The sequence below is a fragment of the Sinohyriopsis cumingii genome, chromosome 6, assembly GCF_028554795.1.
Source record: "Sinohyriopsis cumingii isolate HCF-2022 chromosome 6, ASM2855479v2, whole genome shotgun sequence".
Taxonomy (NCBI): Eukaryota; Metazoa; Mollusca; class Bivalvia; order Unionida; family Unionidae; genus Sinohyriopsis; species Sinohyriopsis cumingii.
The window spans coordinates 52096569-52115709 of NC_142966.1; the positions used below are offsets into that span (position 1 = coordinate 52096569).

General features: G+C 34.5%; 1 protein-coding gene across 1 annotated transcript; it reads right to left on the minus strand.

The window, feature by feature from the left end:
• Positions 1-450: 450 nt before the first annotated feature.
• Positions 451-19126, minus strand: LOC149796930 (zinc finger matrin-type protein 2-like). The gene is made up of 6 exons (XM_089961612.1): positions 18997-19126; positions 14219-14371; positions 13208-13278; positions 11386-11459; positions 8413-8558; positions 451-1428 (listed from the first exon to the last, which is right to left on the minus strand). The coding sequence occupies exons 1-6, from the start codon at positions 19006-19008 to the stop codon at positions 1291-1293; spliced, it is 594 nt and encodes a 197-aa protein (XP_089817738.1). The 5' UTR covers positions 19009-19126; the 3' UTR covers positions 451-1290.
• Positions 19127-19141: the final 15 nt, after the last annotated feature.

Here is a 19141-nt window from a genome sequence, read left to right on the forward strand (position 1 = left end):
TACTTTTCATTTCTTTCTCAAACAGTTTAGCTCAATGGGATCTTGTGCAACAAAACTATATAACGCTATACAGTTAATGTCAACTGAATATATAAGAATCTAAAATAAAAGTAAAGATAATTATTTGACCAAAACATCTCTTTCTTAACAGAATACTAAGGCACTGATGGACTTAAAAACCAGATATATAGCATGTTGGAACAGATAGGAAATTAGGCATAATAGTCAACAAAGAGCCAATTTATGAAGGTGAAACAGAACTTATGCAGGTGAAAAATCTCTTTTTGGAGCAGAAGTATCCAAATTTCAATACCTATGAGCTTTGGAAAATTATACATAACCATAAAGAACAGTTTCCATGCTAGCTATGTATATGTCCATCAGACAAGAGACTGAAAGGGGGATCTCAGCACAGAACAATATTCATACACAGACAAGGCACAGAATAAGTTTTAAAACAATCAACAGATTTAATGCTAAAGACAACATCTTTAAGAGATTTCATTTGAATAGTTCTAACAGAGTGGAATATGAAGAGAGATGGTTATTAAAGTGTTAGGTAAATGCGGAACTATGTCCGTACATCCTCCTTCTCCTTTTTTCTACTCACCAAAACATAAAGAGTTGAGCATTGTATCAAATGTTTCCTGACAAAATGTTGGTTTCAATCGTGGAAACACTTGATATCTGTTCATGGACATGGATTCCCTGCCATAGTTAATGAAAACTGAACTAAAAGCAAAACTTTAAAAAATGTTTGATGGATAAATAGGCACCAATAAAACAATATGTCACACCACTTGTTGTGATTGTGCTTAAAACAAAGTGAATTTCTATCATATTCAGACTTTTCACAAGTAGGTGTGGCACTTCCTTAAAATCTGCCATATTTATCAATTCTACACCATCATTAAAACATTAATACATGTCTTTCAGAGTTTTTCAACATAAATAATTTAGTCATTTAAACTGACCAGTGTGTCTAGATTATATATGGGGCTGCACTTAAACAAGAAAACAATGTATCTTAATTTTCAACAAGGAGAATCTACTGTATAATCTAAATTTCTGAAAATGCCTTTTATAAAGTTTCTCACAGGTACAAATATTTACGGGGAATAAAATAATTTTTTATTATTAACCTTTCAAAATTTTAATGAAAGTACAGTTACACTAAAAAATATTATAGGACAAGAAGAATTAGAGTCTTTTTCCTCTGTGTAAACAGTATGTTTTGCAAGCATCTTTACTCTTTCTGCCAAACAAAGATGTGGTCAAATTAATCTTGTTTCACTTTTTAGACGATCCAAATCCTGAGAATCCCATCACAGCTGCCATGTCTGGGTCAACATCCTGTTCCAGATCCCCCTCTGCTTTTCTTTTCCTCTCCTTTCTCATCTCTTTCCTGTAAACCTTCTGTTTTTCTTCCTACAGGATCATCAAATGAGAAAACATTATTTCCATGCCAACATTCATCACCTGAAGGTGAATATATTCTTTCTTCAACCATGTGCTACATTTGAATTTAATTTTAATTATTAATTATAAGCATAATACAAATACTTGAGATGCTAATGATAACTATTTCTGAAAGTAAGTTTTAGTCATTACAAGTATGAACCTGGCCAGATGGTATGAACTGTTTCCTAAATGGACTTAATCAGGGCTGAACAAATTTTAACTTGCCCATGTGAAGTTAAAGCTTTCCCAAAATTATCACCCAATTTTTTTAAACATGCAGTAAAATTGAATATTGGTTGTTTTCTTAAAATCTGTGTTATATTTATACAACAAACAAATTTTGATTATTTCATTTTCTATTTATCTTTCTGAACTAAAGAAGTGACAATCAATTTGCTGACAAAAATATATGCTGCCCCTCTCATATCCAACCCTCCAACTCCTATCGCACGATGGCAATTAATCTATAGCAACAAAAAATTCTGCATATAAACTATTAGTCAAAACTGGGTTAATTAGTGATCTTTCATATTATAATGTCTGCATAAGAAAATGTGAGACTGACCTGACACTGCAAAATGGAAGAAGAAGACTGAGAAAATGTATCATGAAAGAAACAATTGACAGATAATGAAATTTTAATCATCTATATAAAAAAAGCATCTAGTGCACTGAAACATTTAAAAAAGGTGATATATGTGATGAGCCCAATGAAGAAAAAATGGCACAAGCATTATGAACAGATCATCTTTCTCAATATTTTTTGCTTGACATGGATAATCACCTTGCAAATCTGAATTTGCCCAGGTTGAATTTGAGCTTGTCCCTGGCATTAGATAAGTGGATTAAGGCTTAATGCAAACAAAACAAACTACATTCATTATTCTATCTATCGTCTAGCACAACCTGAGACAAGGTATGAGATTGGCATCAATCATTAAGGATAAATAACCCAGTAAATTCTGTAAATAACTGCATCCTTTAAAACTTTAAAATGAGAATACCTTATTAGTATTTATTTTTCCCAATGGGATAAATCTGAATTTCAACTATTTCTATCACAAAGAATTTAAAACAAAAATTCCAACATTCAGAATCTGTATTTTGTCAGGTGAAAAATCGATGACAGGACAAATTTCATACATAAATGTGAAATGTGACTTTGCCAATGATAAGAAATAGCCAATCAACAACAATTCTGAATACCACAGTCTTATCTGAACAAAATTTGGGGTTTAATTGGGAACAAAAACTTAATTAAAACAAGAAAATCCTTCATGTATCCTGAAAATTTACCAACTTAACTGACTTATATACATACTTACAGTGACCCAAATCCAACTGCTGTAAATTGGTTTCAGTGGAATACATCAATGACACTGAACATTCATTAGTCATCACAATACAGAAAATCAATTGAATTTTAGGATTACTGACACATGGATATAGTGTATTTATTCTGTAATGCTTAATGCTATTTCCATAACTACTTATCCTTCCAAGTTTTAGTTCTGTATTATTGGGTTACTGTAACTATTCCTGGTGTTAGACCCCACTCGAAAGAGATTATTCCATTCTCCAATTAGTAAATGGAGGTCTAGAACAGAAAATCAACATGATCCCAGTCTTGGCCAGAAACCCAGGTCTGCAATGGAGACGAACCCAATCATTGTTACCACTGAACCATAAACAATCATTTTCCACTGATAAGGCATGATTTTACTCCTCGACAACGCAAAGTTTGTATTATATGTGTTTAACACCATTTTTAAACACATGATAAGCTTTACATGATGGCCAGTATATTTAGTGGAGGAAGAACCAGTGACCCACAGGAAATTACTGGCATATTACTCACATACCTGCAATACAGAACAAAGACTTGAACCAATGTGGAGAGAGGTGATGTGGGGTTGATCTGTAAAAGCAAGCACCTTAGACCACTATGCCACTTGGGGCCTCTCAATAATGCTAAGAAAAGAAGGAAGATTTTTAAGGGCTAGAGTTTTGATGGCTGCATCACTCAAAAGGACTGGGTAAACCCATGTCTGGAAAAGCTATCCACTAGAATATTTTTCTTGCCAGAATGTGACAGACTCAGACTGTGATCTCTGAAGCTGTCCATTGGAAGGATTTCCAGACATCCAAGGAGAAAGAAGGGGCATGAGTGCCTCCTTGACATCTAAGGTATGTTACAACCAGAGTGTTGTTTGTAGCAAGCATGATGCAGTAACGTCTTATGTAGTTTAGGCTGTTTTAGATGTTGGTGTGAAGTGAAAGTTCTTCCTGAAACTATAGGCCCTGCAGGAACACCCTGTTGTGCTCTAGGTGAACATCCCTCTCTTAATATGAGGCATGTGTAAACTACAGCCTATTTATCTCATAGTGTGTGGCAGTAAAAATCACATATCGAGTCCATGCTTTGGAAGATGCAATGCCTGGTGTAAAGGAAAGAGTGAGAATCTGGTGGATATAACATTCATAGAAATGCCAATACATGATTAAATGATGAAATCTTGAGTGCCTAAGAGACACATGTACAAACTGCATTAGATCCAAGGAAAAAAAGAATAATATTCCAATTGTTGGAAGTTAACTAAGGTATCAGACTGGGATCGTGTTGTTTTTATAGACCTCCAATTACTAACTGGAGGAGGGAAGAATCTCCTTCCACTGGGGACTAGCAAAAGGAAAAGACACATCAATGCAAATAATGTCACTACTTTATTACTGCTAATAAAATTGGAATTTTCTTGTTTTATTTCATACCATTTAATCTTATGTGGTTAACATGAAATTCAATATGGATGATCACTTTCTTTTTCAGTATTACATACACCTCTCCCTCAATAAGTCGCGTACAACAGGGTCCACAAACATAGATCGCAATTTAAGTGAGGTGCGAGTTACTGAGGGACCTTTAAAAACTGGAGAAAAAAAAATGCGGTGGGGGGAGCGGTGTTAGGGAACTGGGCTGTTTATTGACTGAATCCTCATTTTACAATCACGTGGATACAAATTTTTAAAAAATTTTTTTTTCTAATGAAGTTGTTCATTATTTTGTTTAAATAGCATCTATTTTCAAAATGTCCAACATAAGAAAGATCGTTCCAACTGGTTCCAGCAACTATCACTCGTATGCAAAAAAAATCTGTGCATTACGTCACTGCTTTTTGCTTTCTTGATGAGTCTGGTTCCCGTAGTGGTGTTTAATATTATCCTGCCAGATCGGAAGTCACAGAGCAGGGAACTAGACTAACTGTTGATACACCAACAAACAAGATTCCTTTTCTTTTTAAAACATGCAACATTTATTTTGTGAGACAATCGTCCAAGGCAAAACTCAATTTTTGTATTGTTCACTTTGTACAAGATTGATGTCGAGATTTTCATTGGCAGTAATAATGAAACTTCTTATCATCCTTGAGGATATCTGTGTCAGCTCAAGAATTCTCTGAAACTTGCTTGCCCACAATGGTCCGTATCTGTGAAATCAAGGTCTTTATTTGATGAAGTATTCATTTCGCTTGGCTGCCTTGTTATCTTCGATCACAGTTATGAAAGAGTTGGTTAATTTAAGGTAGTTCAGATTTGGGCTTTTCATTATGAAATTTTAATTGATACCTATTGTATTTTGCATTTTGTTTGGTGTGTTCAGTGTGTCTTTCCCTGAGATAACCTGTCCTGCAAACAATCCACTGGTTTTGTCTGTGGTTGAGAGGTATCTCTTACCACACAAGTCTGACACTTTAAGAATAAAATGTTATGAAATCTGTGACAACACAAGATAACCTTATATGTACTATAATACTAAGTATGTTGGACCCCTGTGCTCTTAAGTATATATTACAAGATGTAATTTTATTCAAGCTTTGCTGTTGTTAAACCCAAAAAACTCATTCAGCAAAGAATATTTGAACACCTGTTTTCTCTTTAAAATGTATTCCCTGTCATAACCAAGTTTAGTTTTAGCCTATTCTGTTGAGTTTTCTCCATTCAGCCAAAACTTTATAAGAAAACCATACATCGTGATGCATTCCTGGGAAAATTCATTGTAGATGCGCATAATGGTTGATATTTCCTAAACCAGTACTGTCTGCTTCCAATGGCTGTATCAATAGAAGCTGCATTTGGTTTCAGTCCTAATCAATAAATTTCAGTATATATAAATATAGATATATACACACAGTGTGACCCCACTATAGCACACTCCGTTATAACACTGTCATGGTGTGGCTTCCTAAATTTCACATACATGTATTTGTCTCATACAAGAAAAAAATTCTTTCTTAAAAGTACGAAAAGAAAATTTAAAAAATTCATTATCATTTTGGTGAAGAATAACATGAATAACACAAGAGGATTGCGGCATGGCTCCTGGATTTTTATATGTATTATTCTCTTACACAAAAAATATTAATTTGTTTTTTCTAACCTTTTATAAAAAGTTTATTCATTTATTCTGGGATAATGTAGGGTATTGCCAATTTTGCAAACTTGGAATTTTTTTTCCCCTTATTGGTGGCAAAATATACCAACTGCCAATTTTTTAAAATTGGGAACATTGTTGGCTGTTTAAACTTGAATATACAACCATTGGTTCTGGAGTGGATAAATTCAGAGGCCTCATGAAAGGAAGATGCAAACTTGATATAAAATGCACTGAAATGTATCCACTGTTACATAAACCAATTCTCTGTCCACATTGACAAACCATCTAAGCAATGCACTGTTACATCATAATCCACTTATCTTGACACCTAGCATGAGTACTGTATGCTGTGAGATATCGGCTTTTTTGTTGCTGACATTTCTGGTAACGGAGATCAACCGGACGAGACATTTTTTTGGTAATCTATTTTTTGTTGGATTTTCAGCCGCTTGCTAGTAATTAATGAATTTATTACATAGACTGACATCTGTATGCTGATGATAAGTATAATTCCTCTTCTTTTCACTCGGAATTAAATCCTTCAGAACACACATTTTCTGTAATAATGTATCATCAAACCAGAACATAAACTTCCTTTGTTAAATCAGTTGCTACCCAAAAAACAGATGTCTTGACAAGAACAGTTAAATAATATCTGTATAGTTTGCAGAGCATACTTTCATATGTGGGACTTTCAATGAATCTGCAGGAGTTTTTGCATTTTGCACAATTTGTACCATGGCATACCCTGACAGCATCTCCACTTAAGTACTTGACATATCTAATGACTTTTCCATGAAGTTTCTCTGTTAATACTTCTTGTTTGTCACACAGAGAATAAGCTACATTGATTTCTGATTCGTGGTTATTGTTTAACATAGAGTGGATCAAACAATAACCACAAATGAGAATTCAATGTAACATATTTTCAATGTGCAACACACTGGTAGCATAGCTTTCGAATCAACCAAATGATTAACATAAAAGGGGGTGGGGGGCAGATTACAAATTATGACACTTTTTGTTAAATTGTAGATGGCATTGGGTATTCTCAAATAATCTTTTTTGTTTTTACTAATAAACATGAGTGCCTGTGACTGCAAATGCTGTTTCGGATGGATTATAATTTAACAGAATAACAAGGCAACTAATAATTATTCATGACTAAATATAATTTTGTATTGATACTCCATCTCTTGTATCCATATGTGTATCATTTCAGCAAAAGTATCGATGCATCGATATATCGATGAATCGCTTCAGCCCTAACTGGTACATTAGTAGTTTCCATCAGAAATGTATGTAAATTCCCAAGGATCTTGTTAAGACTTTAATGATATTAATAGCATGTTTTCATTATTCATCACAAAATAGTTCAAAAAAATTATTTTCCTTACAAAATATTTGTATATGTCACAAATTAGTAGTGAAAAATATAATTATATTTATAATCTTTTAATCACATCTTTGACAGCTGTCATATATGCCAACATGGTGGATAAAAAGAATTGTTAAACAGATTTGAGCAAAATCCAACTTTCAGAAAGATTTTGGATTACCCACCACTACCAATATTGAAAAGAGTATGTGAATGTCTTAAGTATATGTATTCCTTTCTAAGACTGCAAATCATCATATGATTTTCATGAGTGCACTTGTTTTCTTTCTGAACTATAAGAAAGTCCACTAAATATTTTCTCATTTGTTGTGTGTGTTTAGTGTTTACAGGTCATCTCTGATAGATACCTTGCCAAAGTGTTGGCATCCCACTCAAAGTTTTCCTGCCTATTATATCAAAAATGAAGCCAGAAAATTGTAGGCTTCAATATCAACACTTCATTTTTTTAACAACAGGCTATCTACTGTCAGCCCAATGTCTTTGACAGTATCAAATATAGTGTAAATTTAATCATCGCAAAGCAATTACAGCTTTTTGATTGCATCTTATACAACAATAAACATATACATAATCAATTCATCTACTGTAAGGTACTGGACATTTAACTGGTGGGGGAGGGGGCTGTGATTTCTTTTGTGCTGAAATATTTTCCTTTCTTTTATCCCAATATAATTGATATCTTGTCCTAATATTATCATGGAGTAATATAGTTATTTTCCTATAAATCAGAGCAAGATATTTTCCCCAGTTATTGACAGAAGGAATTACACACAAAAAATCCCCAGGCTCCTGCCTCAGAACACTTAATTGTTAGTTCCTAATATAATATATGATGTATCATGGTATGTGTCGCAGTATGTGAAGAAATACCGCCGCATAATGTGGTACAAATTTTATTGCAGTACCAAGATCTATATTTCACGGTCTTGAAAGACATCTAGAATGCCGAATTGTTCTGTACATTCTTACCATTTTGCAGTCATCTTTGCAATGCAGAAAAAGCTTGCCTTGTAACTGGGGACGACTGTACCTATTAAAACAATTACTATGGGAGCAGGTAAGCATTAACTTTTAATATCTCAGAAAATAAATATTGCAATATTGCAGCACCCAAACATACCTCTTCCCTAAGTTCCCTCATTCTTTCTTCAAAGTCATAATCTTTCTTTTTCTCTTCAACTTTTTTTTTGTTAATCTCAAACCGCCTCTTTACTTGTTCAAGTGAAGACCTCTCTATCCTCATGGACATACCCAAATTTCTTTGATCTGTAATGAAGAGATAAACAATTTAAAACTTCAAGGCTTGTTGTCTGCACATTTTTACATCTTTTTCTGTAAAAGGAAACTGTTGACCCCAAGTATATCACATTTTCTGGTTTTAATAATGATTTACCGGACTCCTGAATAAATACATAATTCTGAATTAAATAATCATTACATGTAACTGAATAAATTTGAGAAAAGTACTGCCAACTGCATGTGATACACCCAACTCATGACCTTTACCTTTCTAATGACCTTGACATTTTGAGTTAGGGACTTTATTGTCTGATTAGATGTGGATTTGGATAAAGTTTCATCACAATATCTCCAGGAATGAAAATGTTACAGCAAAAGAAAACAGGTAACTGACTTAATTTATTCTTTATTACAAATATGAGCTTGACAGCATAGGGTAAAAGTGAAAGAGTCAAGTTAAAAAAATGTAACAGATTAAAATTATATTAAAATATCTTCACTGCTGGGAAAGTTTGACACACAGTCTAGTCATATAATATGGTAGGTTTACATTTGAATAAGCATATTTGTTCCAACTTCCAGCTGCACTAGTTAAAAAGGACTGGATATAGCAAGGAAATATCAATGTAGTCATAAGCAAACACAACCACTCAACTTTTGGTTGGTAAATCATAAACTGTAGGTCATGTGTGTGTGTGTGTGTGTGTGTGTGATTTGGATTTTAATGTAGCTTTAACAATTTTTCAGTCATAATGTTTTGACATCTGCAGTGTGGCAGTTTATAGTGATGTCTGGCATTCTGTATCATGCTGCAGACACGTAGCATCATGTCCCATCCAGTCACATTATCCTGACACCAGACCAACCAGTCCTAATACTAACCTCTTAACGCTGAGTGCCTTGCGAGGCAGCTGCTAGTACCATATTCAAAAGTCTTTGCATGACTTGGTAAGGGTTCAAACCTGCGACCTTCCAAATCTAAGATGGACACGCTAACCAGTGAGGCCATAAGAGTGATCAAATAGTAGTCACAATGCCCTTAGGTTCTACTAACAGGGATACTCTTAAATTATCAAGGTGTATGACAAACACCCAATTAGAGACCCTAAACTTTCAACAAAGTCACTGAAGCATACAAAATAGGTCACAGAGACCACTTTTGGCAATAATAGTGTAATATTTACCAAGATGCATCTGCTCTCCAAGCAACATGACTCCAGGTAGGATAATATGCATATAACATGCCAAATGCCCAAAACTCATATGGTGATGAGATAAATGTAAGCAAAACTGTAGAAGCTTAAAGTGATACCCATTTTGAATTTTTTGTTTTAATGGTGTGGCATTAACAGAGATGGAAATCTTCATGAAATTCATGATTCTAGCATAAACAGCATTTGAGAAACAAACACGAAACACAAAATTCTAATCAGGCCAGTGAAGCATTAATGACCACAAGGACATACATCTGCAACGAGGGAAAAGGTGCTCATCGTACTGCATGCCCTTAAAAATTTCAATGATTTCTGAAGAGATGGCATAAGTAAGCAAAAACAAGCTGTGATCATGAGCTAATCTAAACCTTAACCTAAACCAGTAAAATGTTCAATACTGATTACAGTGACCTCTTCTGTACAGTTGTGGTACTAATATATATTCTTATAATCTTTAAATATAATGATCAGACAGTTAAAGTACAAAATTTAACCCAAAGTTAGTGAGGCATGAAGTATGGTTCAGTGACCTACTTCTGTAACAAGGTATAATACCCATCAAGAGGAATCCTCATGCCAAATTTCATGATCTCTATATGCATAAAACCTAAATGGTCATGAGCTAGATGCAAAAACTGAAATAGAGGTCAGTGACCTACCTTTGTTGTAAGAGGGTAATACTAACAGAGATGCATATAATTATCAATTTTGAAGATTCGAACACGAACAGCGCTTGAAAAATAAACTTAACCACATAATTTAATCAGAGCCAGTTGATCAAGTTTTGAGCGATCTACTTCTGTGAACAAAAAGTACTCGTCAAAATGCATCTTCTCATAAAGTTGATGATTCAGGTTACACTTATGTACCCAAATGATCTTACATCACGTCCAAATGTTTGTTCTTGCCATGATTGGAAATGTTGACCTATGATGTGATTTGTATCTCCATATGTTGGTGATATCACCTTACAATATTGTAGCAATTATAGTATTTTCATATGCCACCTATGTTTGACCTGAGATTTATTTTTTATCAATACATGTTTTGTTCTGTTCTGTAACAGTATGCATACAAGGTAAAATTTAAAAAAAACCTAAGTAATCACAATATCCTAACCAAGAATGTACAAGTAAATTGTACATGTAGGTCAAAGTTAATGACTTCAGCCCCAACTCAGAAGAAAGACTGCTTGATATTCGGTGAGACTGTAAAATAAATGCTTTTATATGTGACAATTACCTAGGGTAATGTTGACACCATTGCTCATGCTGACATCAGTGCTGATGCTGACACCAATGGTAACGTTGTTGTTATTGTAGGGTTTAACCACCATTTTTCAGTACACGAATGATGTATCTGATGTTTTTTGCAGATATCACGAACAGAATGTTCATTCACTTGCTTGTTTGAAAGTATCTCAGTGACTCATCCACATCATTAACTTTATCATCTCTACTTTCAAATGAGCACTTGCTTGGTTCCTCCACAAACAAACTGAATAAACCAAAAGCTAAAGCATGATGTTTGTTAACAAAGTAGTCCCTAATACATGATACTATTTTAAGACAAACGTGTCATGCAGAATGAAGATGTATAGTATTCTCATAGAACAAAATTGTATGAAAAGCAATGCTTACGTTTTTTGCCATTTATGTGATCCAGAAAGTTGATGGAATCTTTCACTACACAGTCACACACATTGCAATAGTATCTGGAATATTAAAAGTATTTAGAATGGGATTAAAATAATGAAAAAGTGTATGCAGTGCAGTATGTGTTGTAACATGAATGGATAATCTAATCTTCCTGCATCATAATCCACTTGCAGCCATCTGAATATCTGAAGCAGCCAGCTCAAATTCAGAAATAAAGAAACGAGGTCAATGCAGAAATGCAACAAAAAATACTACAGCATAGAAAACTACAATGTTACAATTTTAAAAGTTCAGTTAACCACTGACTTACACAACATTTGTGTTCCCAATAGTGGTTGTGTAATTCAAAATAGCATAACTTGATATGTGTGGTTTCAAAGCCATTATTTCCATTGAAAAATATGTAATTCAATTAACTTTAATACCTATCATTTCAGCTTTTTACAAATCTCAATTTTTTGTGTTAAACAAATCATTTAATTTTGTTTAGTCTTTCCTAGAAACAATTAAATACTAAATTCGTATGGAACTGTATTAACGCAACATTCAGGTAAGTTGAAATGCTGTAGGTCGGTGGATACCTGTGATTGGCTGGCTGCTGTTAAGAACACTGAACTTAATATGAATAGTTAGTTGGTTTTCAATGATACTATCAACACATTACTGGCTATATCACACTAAGGGAATGGACTTACATACCTTTCCAAGGACACAAAGAGGCACTAAACCAACATGAACTGGGTGGGTAAACAGAGTGTCCAATGTTCTACCAACTGAACTACCATGACCCGCTGGTTACGCAGTGATGATCTCGACTGTATTTGTTGTTATGACAGTGTGTGTGTGTGTGTGTGTGTGTTTGTGTGTATGTATGGTTTGGATTTTTAATGTAGCTTTAACAATCTGAGTCATATCCCTATGATGTCTGCAGTGTCACAGTTTATAGTGATGTCTAGCACTGGGGCATCATGCCTCAGACATGTAGCATCATGTCCTAGCCAGTCACATTATCCTGACACCAGGCTGACCAGTCCTAACCACTAAACTCTTAATGCTGAGTGCCAAGTGAGGCAGCTGCTAGTACCATTTTCATAAGTCTCTGGTATGACTTTACCAGTCTCCAAACCCGTGACCTCCCATATTTTGTTATGACAGGGGCTATGTCCCTTGGGGCAAGAACAGACCCAAGGGCAAAGTCAATCGCCATTAATATTTGTTTTTTCACACCCATTAAGAGCATACATGGTTATAAGGTAGGGATCTCAATGGTTTCTAAGCTGTGACTCAGGAGCCAAAACTATGCACCCAGGGCATGAAAATGAGGTCTCATTCTACCAGCTCATCTTATATGTGTTGACTCTTGGGTTGGTGATCAAACATACCAATTCTCAAACATGCTAGTCCTATCAGTTTGGAGTTGTTTCCTAATTTAAGCAGAACCACCCAACTACCTTAGTCCCCATCCACAGGGAATGTATAAAAGTAGAAGAAAAAACTGTCGCACACATCAAAAGACAAACTCCAATCATATCTCAAGGTCTGAAGTCTCCATGTTGGGGATGCTGAATGACATTACAAACACATCAACAGACAAACATGCTTACATAATCTCCCACCTTATACCAGAAAGTTTCAGGGATAATGCATATACAACTGCTGCCAGGAGTAGTGGAATAAAAGAAAGGCTTGAGTGTATTATGCTGCAGAAAGGTAACTATTCTCATTTTCATTGACTGCAAAAGTAGCATGTAACAATGTTCACTCTAGTAAGGTTATATTGTTGTTAAAAAAAAAAAAGACTTACCCTCCTTGATGTGATGCTGGAGTTGTTTTTGTAATTACAATAGATTTACCAAGCTTTGAATCAAGATCAACCTGCAAAAACAAAATATGTATAATTAATGTTACATAAATGAAGGTCATTCTTGGAAGAAAGGTTAGGTTTGTGTAAATAAATACAAATCTAACTGCAAATGCATGCACTCAAATCTACTTATTACTTCTTACCCCTACAGATCAGGTTCTACTAAATTAAAGACAAAAAGGCATCAACATGCCAAATAATTTCTGTTTTACTACTCATTTAAAGAATCATATTTTTAAATTATGGATATGATGGAATTTTTAACTTCCACAACCTTTTCAAAAAATGGTATTCAGAAGTTTTAGGATCTTCCACCAACTGTATGTTTTTTCTGTTCATGTATGTCACAAGGATACAATAAAAGGATTTTTTTGTTTCAATTATTGTAAATAACATTTAATGTCATCAAATGTTATAAATGATGTGTTGCTATTACTGCCTCAAATAAATACTCTTGAATAATGTTTTTGCAATTTAGTTGCCTTGAAAAATTATTTTACATGAACTGTTTGCAAAAAATGTGTAATTTCAGAATGCATTGAAGCATCCAGCTAAAATTTACCACTGACAGTTTGCAAGATGAATATAAGACTTACTAAGAAGCTCAAGTTACTCTGATAGGTCTTTTGTAAATATAAATAAAATAGACCATTATTTCATTCCATGCAAAACATCAACAATTGCTAGTTTGCAAGATGAATATAAGACTTACTAAGAAGCTCAAGTTACTCTGATAGGTCTTTTGTAAATATAAATAAAATAGACCATTATTTCATTCCATGCAAAACATCAACAATTGTTTGGCCCAACAAATTCTTTTTCTTGCCATTTTCAAATGGTCTATTTTTCATTATTCTGCAAAGTCTCATAAAGGCAACTGGTATATTAACCAAGTTAAATTGCTCATTTTTCCTGATCTAAGAAGATTTCTAAAATTATTCAGTTAGTGACCTTATACTCTCGAGGCTTCAGAAGATCCCTCTTTATGGGGGGCTCCCTTTTGTCCTTCTCCAGCAGAAGCCTCTGTTCCTCCTCCAGGCGCTCAGCTGCAATCTTCTCATATTCATCCTTATCCCACTTTTTTCTGTGGCTTATGACAGGTTTCTGTTAATAAGAAACATCAAAATCATTTCTAAAAGCTGTAACAATAAAAAGTAATGTTGTATTTACCCATGTTAACAAAATTCCAAATGCAAACTGCACAGACTCAGATCTCATGTTGCATAAAGTACCAACAGATTCAAGTCTACACGGTTCACTTAAAAATTGTAACTACATTGGATAGGTTAGATCCTGTATGACAGCAGATCAAATACAATGTTGATTACAGGTTGGCATTTAGGAAAACATTAGTGAACCCCAGTTTAACATCCACAAATATATCATTCATTTTGAAATAAACCTTGAGTTTTTATTTACTGTGCTCTGTCACTTCTCAGTCTACATTCTCAGAACCAGCTTTATTGAGTCCCTACTTTTGGGACTTTCAGTTTTAGGTACTGAATTCTCAGTGTTTAATAAAAATATGGCAAATGGCTTCCATATCTCATTTTCAAATCTGACAGAGATATGATTCTCAGAAATTACATACCCACAACATTAAAATCTGGTGTATCAACTTTTCTAGTGTGTATTTATCCTTTTGATCAAGAATCACAGATAGAAATAATTTTGGGGCTTTTTTTCATGGCTGATATTACTGTGATGAATGGAAAAAGATGATAGATACATAAAGGGTGGTGGTGCATTATGTCATATTTATTATCACATGGTAAATCATGAAGGATTAGGCATTATTTTAACTCATTTGAGACATTTTTTTAAACTATATAATTCTGCCATCAAGTGGCCAATCATAAAATTGTGTCATGCAGTACATAAAGAAACTTTAGTTTTATCCTAATGCCCCCATAATATGCACCTAAATTCAGTTCAGTTAACTGTCACAAACTGAGGGCCACCTCCCAATAAAGACAGTTCTTTGATGAGAATTTCGGGTTTCCACTGGTCCCCACCTATCACCACCCCCTTGTGATTTTTAACATAGCTTTAACAATTTTTCATTCATATCTTTACGATGTCTGCAATGTGGCAGTTTATAGTGATGTCTAGCACTGGGGCATCATGCTGCCAACATGTAGCATGATGTCCCAGCCAGTCACATCATCCTGACACCAGGCCGACCAGTCCTAACACTAACCTCTTAATGCTGAGCGCCAAGGGAGGCAGCTGTTAGCACCATTTTTCTAAGTCTTTGGTATGACTCTGCTGGGGATCAAACCCACGACCTCCCGCATCCCAGGCGGACACTCTATCCATTAGGCCACCTTAGCATCCACCCACCCCTTGTGGATTTTGATGGGCTGGTGCTTTGCCACCAGTATATTACATGTACATGTATTTTAAATAATTCTTCACCATGTAGATGCAAACATATCTTGTGGTCTTTTTAGGTTCGTTGCTTGGTCACAGTTACCAAGGTGTTTGTTGATACTAAGATACTAAACTCTTCTGTTTGGACAAAGAGAGTGAGCAGGAGTAAGCTGATGGCTTTCTGTAGATACTTCCATTAGGGTTTTCTGTGCTACATCCTCCTAATGGCAGATCAGGGTCTATGTTGTTTGTTCTACAGTAACTGCAGACATGGTCTGTGCAGTTTGCAGCTGGTCTCCATTAAGCAATTAAGCCACCTCCAGCTATTTAGTCAAACCTAAAGTATAGGCTACAGATTTATGCTCTGTCTTCTTTTGCTTTTATGAAAATAAATAATTACCATTCAGACTACCAATGTCAACTGGCTCTAAACTGACCTTGAAGGTAAGACTTCAAAAGTGATAACACACAGCACACCTGCTAAAGATGATATATATGTATGCTAAGGTGCATTCCTTAACATCAAGTAGATTTATAAAGTTACATAGTGGTAATGTGTGATGAAAAAAAACACCACAACTAAAAATACTAAGTTTCATCCCTAATCACACATGGCTTAGAAGTTACAGAAATAATGGAAAGTTAAATGAAAACATAAAATACTGAGTTATGATCTTGATCTTGAAGATAGGGCCCTAATTATGGGTACACAGCACACCTCCTAGTGATGATATATAAATATAAAAATCAAGTAATTTTATACCAAGCTCTCTAGTAGCAATATTAATCTGAAAAACAGATAACCTTATTGGATTTGCCAATTACATACTCCACAGTTGCTAGGGAACAACATTTCTGTTTAAATGGGAGTCCAGGCATTTTGTTGTTGTTGTTGTTGTTGTTGTGGGGGTTTAACACCATTTTTCAGCACACGATAGGCTATATATGGTGGCCAGTATTAATGGTGGAGGAAGAACCCGGGAAAACCCCAGAAAGAACCGACCCACGAGAAGCTGCTGGCAAGCTTTCTCACATACCCACATTGGCCGAATCCGAGATTCAAACCCACGCAGACAGAGGTGAGATGGCAATGATTCATAATGGAGAGCACTTTAGACCACTCAGCTCCCCCCACCCCAGCATTTTTGAACTTAATTTATATTTCCTCCCATGTTAACTAAGAATAAGATATTCTGGTCCCATAGTCAATTGCTTAAAGTGAATTTAACTCTTCTGATGAAACATTTTCCTCCAATGACTGCCCTTGCATTTTATGGTTTACGTTATAAACTATGACAGGGTCCTTTTGCACCAAGACCACTATGTGTCAAAAAATAAATATTGATGGGTCATATGTAAAGTAACAATATTTAAATGCAACAATGTATTAAAATCTTCAATAAACAGAAGAACTCAATAAATATTATAAAATATACCCAAACTGATGCCATCTATTGAACCCAAAATTAGAGTTATAGGATATATGGAACAAATTTGATCCAATCCAATTACAGCTGATTCTTTATAATATTCCAAATACTATGGAAAGTCTCTTGTGCAGTTTTATGCTAGCTTTACAAAAACTATGTTTTTCTATAATATAATAAAAGTAAAGGTTTGCAATCTAAATAAAAGTTCAAGAATTTTCTAGTAATTTCTTTGTGTATACCCCTATTTAAAACAGTTTTCTATAATTATGTGTTATCCACCAAAATCCGGCTGCAAGATAATAGTGTCATTTGAAACCTGGATGCTGCAATAGTAGGTCAATGAACACAAGTGTCACATGACTTAACATGAAGCAATATCGGCTGCACCGGTGACACCTGCAACTGAGAAGACAAAGTGAATAGGGAATGAGGGCGACCAGATCCAATTAACAGATGGGAGGGTATATCAACATATCCTTTCAGTCATCCCTTTCTAATTTATTATCTCTCATGATCAGTTCATTTTTGTTTATGCTTTTAGTATTCCTTATTTTATAATTTTATTTGGATAATTTCATCTGTAAAGACACTGCTGTAATTCTGTGAATCACTGCTCTTGTGGTATATTTGTTCTTTACAGCTCTTGTGTATGTTTGTTCTTTACAACTGTCCTCACTTTTGATACAAGATTGAAAAGAATATTTATTATAGATATTTCAAGTCACAAGAACAGTAACAACTCCTGATCCCTCTTTCATAATGTATGTTAACTGGTTGAGAAAATATCAACCGTATGAAACTAAAAACTACCTTGAACAGTGGTTTTCATATAATATCAAGCAAATGACTAAGTCTTTGCGTGCCCTCAAAAAATTAAATCAATTAATGAAACTACAAGTTTGATACTTTTCATTTTTAAAATCACAGTGGCATGGGGTTGGAAACTAGAGTGGCAGCTCTTCATGTTGTTAGCTATGTTTAGGCAATGGGAGATAATTCTAAGCAGCTTTTGGAAGATAACATTGGAGATGGAGTCCAAAACAGGTCCATTTTTGCACCATACCTTGTACTCACAAGATAGCATCTTGCATGGAATTATCCATATTTACGCAAAGCAAAACCCCTCAAATCTTGCTTATGTGGCCTTACAATTTTGTCATTTGTTTTAAGGCGAGTAAAGGAATAATGAAATGTACGAATTGCATTGCATGTGATCCTCTATATCAGCCAAATACGCACTCATGTACACTTTTATAAATGGCAACATTTTAAACCTTTTTAAGATATTTTGGAACATTTTAACTGATGTGCCTTGCCTGAAATTGAGTTTTCAGTTATGTGAGCCATGTTTGTGGAAGATGCAATATAAATATGCCAGTAGTACCATAATATGTTAAAGAAAGGACATCATTCTTAAATACTCCAAAATAAGTTACTACGTTTGCTCAGCTCATGGATTATATTACGGCTTATGGGGAAAACTACATAAATATGAAAGGAGACTCCGGTAAATCCCTGAAAGTTAAAATTACTTCTTCAAAATGCATACCTTCAGCAAAGATATTGTTATATGTAATGCAGTGGTATAGCATTTTTGGACATAGTTTTCGCTTGTGCCAGAAGAATCACTGTTTAACTTGCATAATACAAGTCTAGAACATGAAACATACTGAAGTATGGTCCTTGATGCTAATAGTATCCACTGTTTTAAATGACAGCCTAATAAAAACTAAACCCTTTCAATCCCACAAGTAAATTCCTCCTCGAAAACATATTACACTAAAAATAATACCCATTTTTGCTTTGATGGATATATTGTAAATAATTCAAAATCGTACACTTTACACCATTCGCTTTTAAAATACTGTTCTGATATTCCATTTGTTTAAATTTTAAGTTAGTACTACTTTCTTCTCAAAATGTTACCTCGTACGCCATCGTTGGTCTGTTTTCAAAGACTGACCTACAAATGTTTTGTTTGTAGTGTTAGTGTTCTAAATGAATGTTTCGAAACACCAGTCTGCCACTTGCTCATTCGAATATTTCATCTTGTTCTGAAAACATCCGAAGA

What these genes read in the sequence shown, in the direction of transcription:
- LOC149796930 (XM_089961612.1), bottom strand. An exon ending in CCAGCATCACATCAAGGAGG is followed by an intron (nt 11,460 to 13,207) that starts GTAAGTCTTTTT and finishes TTAATATTCCAG; the next exon opens with ATACTATTGCAATGTGTGTG. An exon ending in TGAGGGAACTTAGGGAAGAG is followed by an intron (nt 1,429 to 8,412) that starts GTATGTTTGGGT and finishes ATGATCCTGTAG; the next exon opens with GAAGAAAAACAGAAGGTTTA.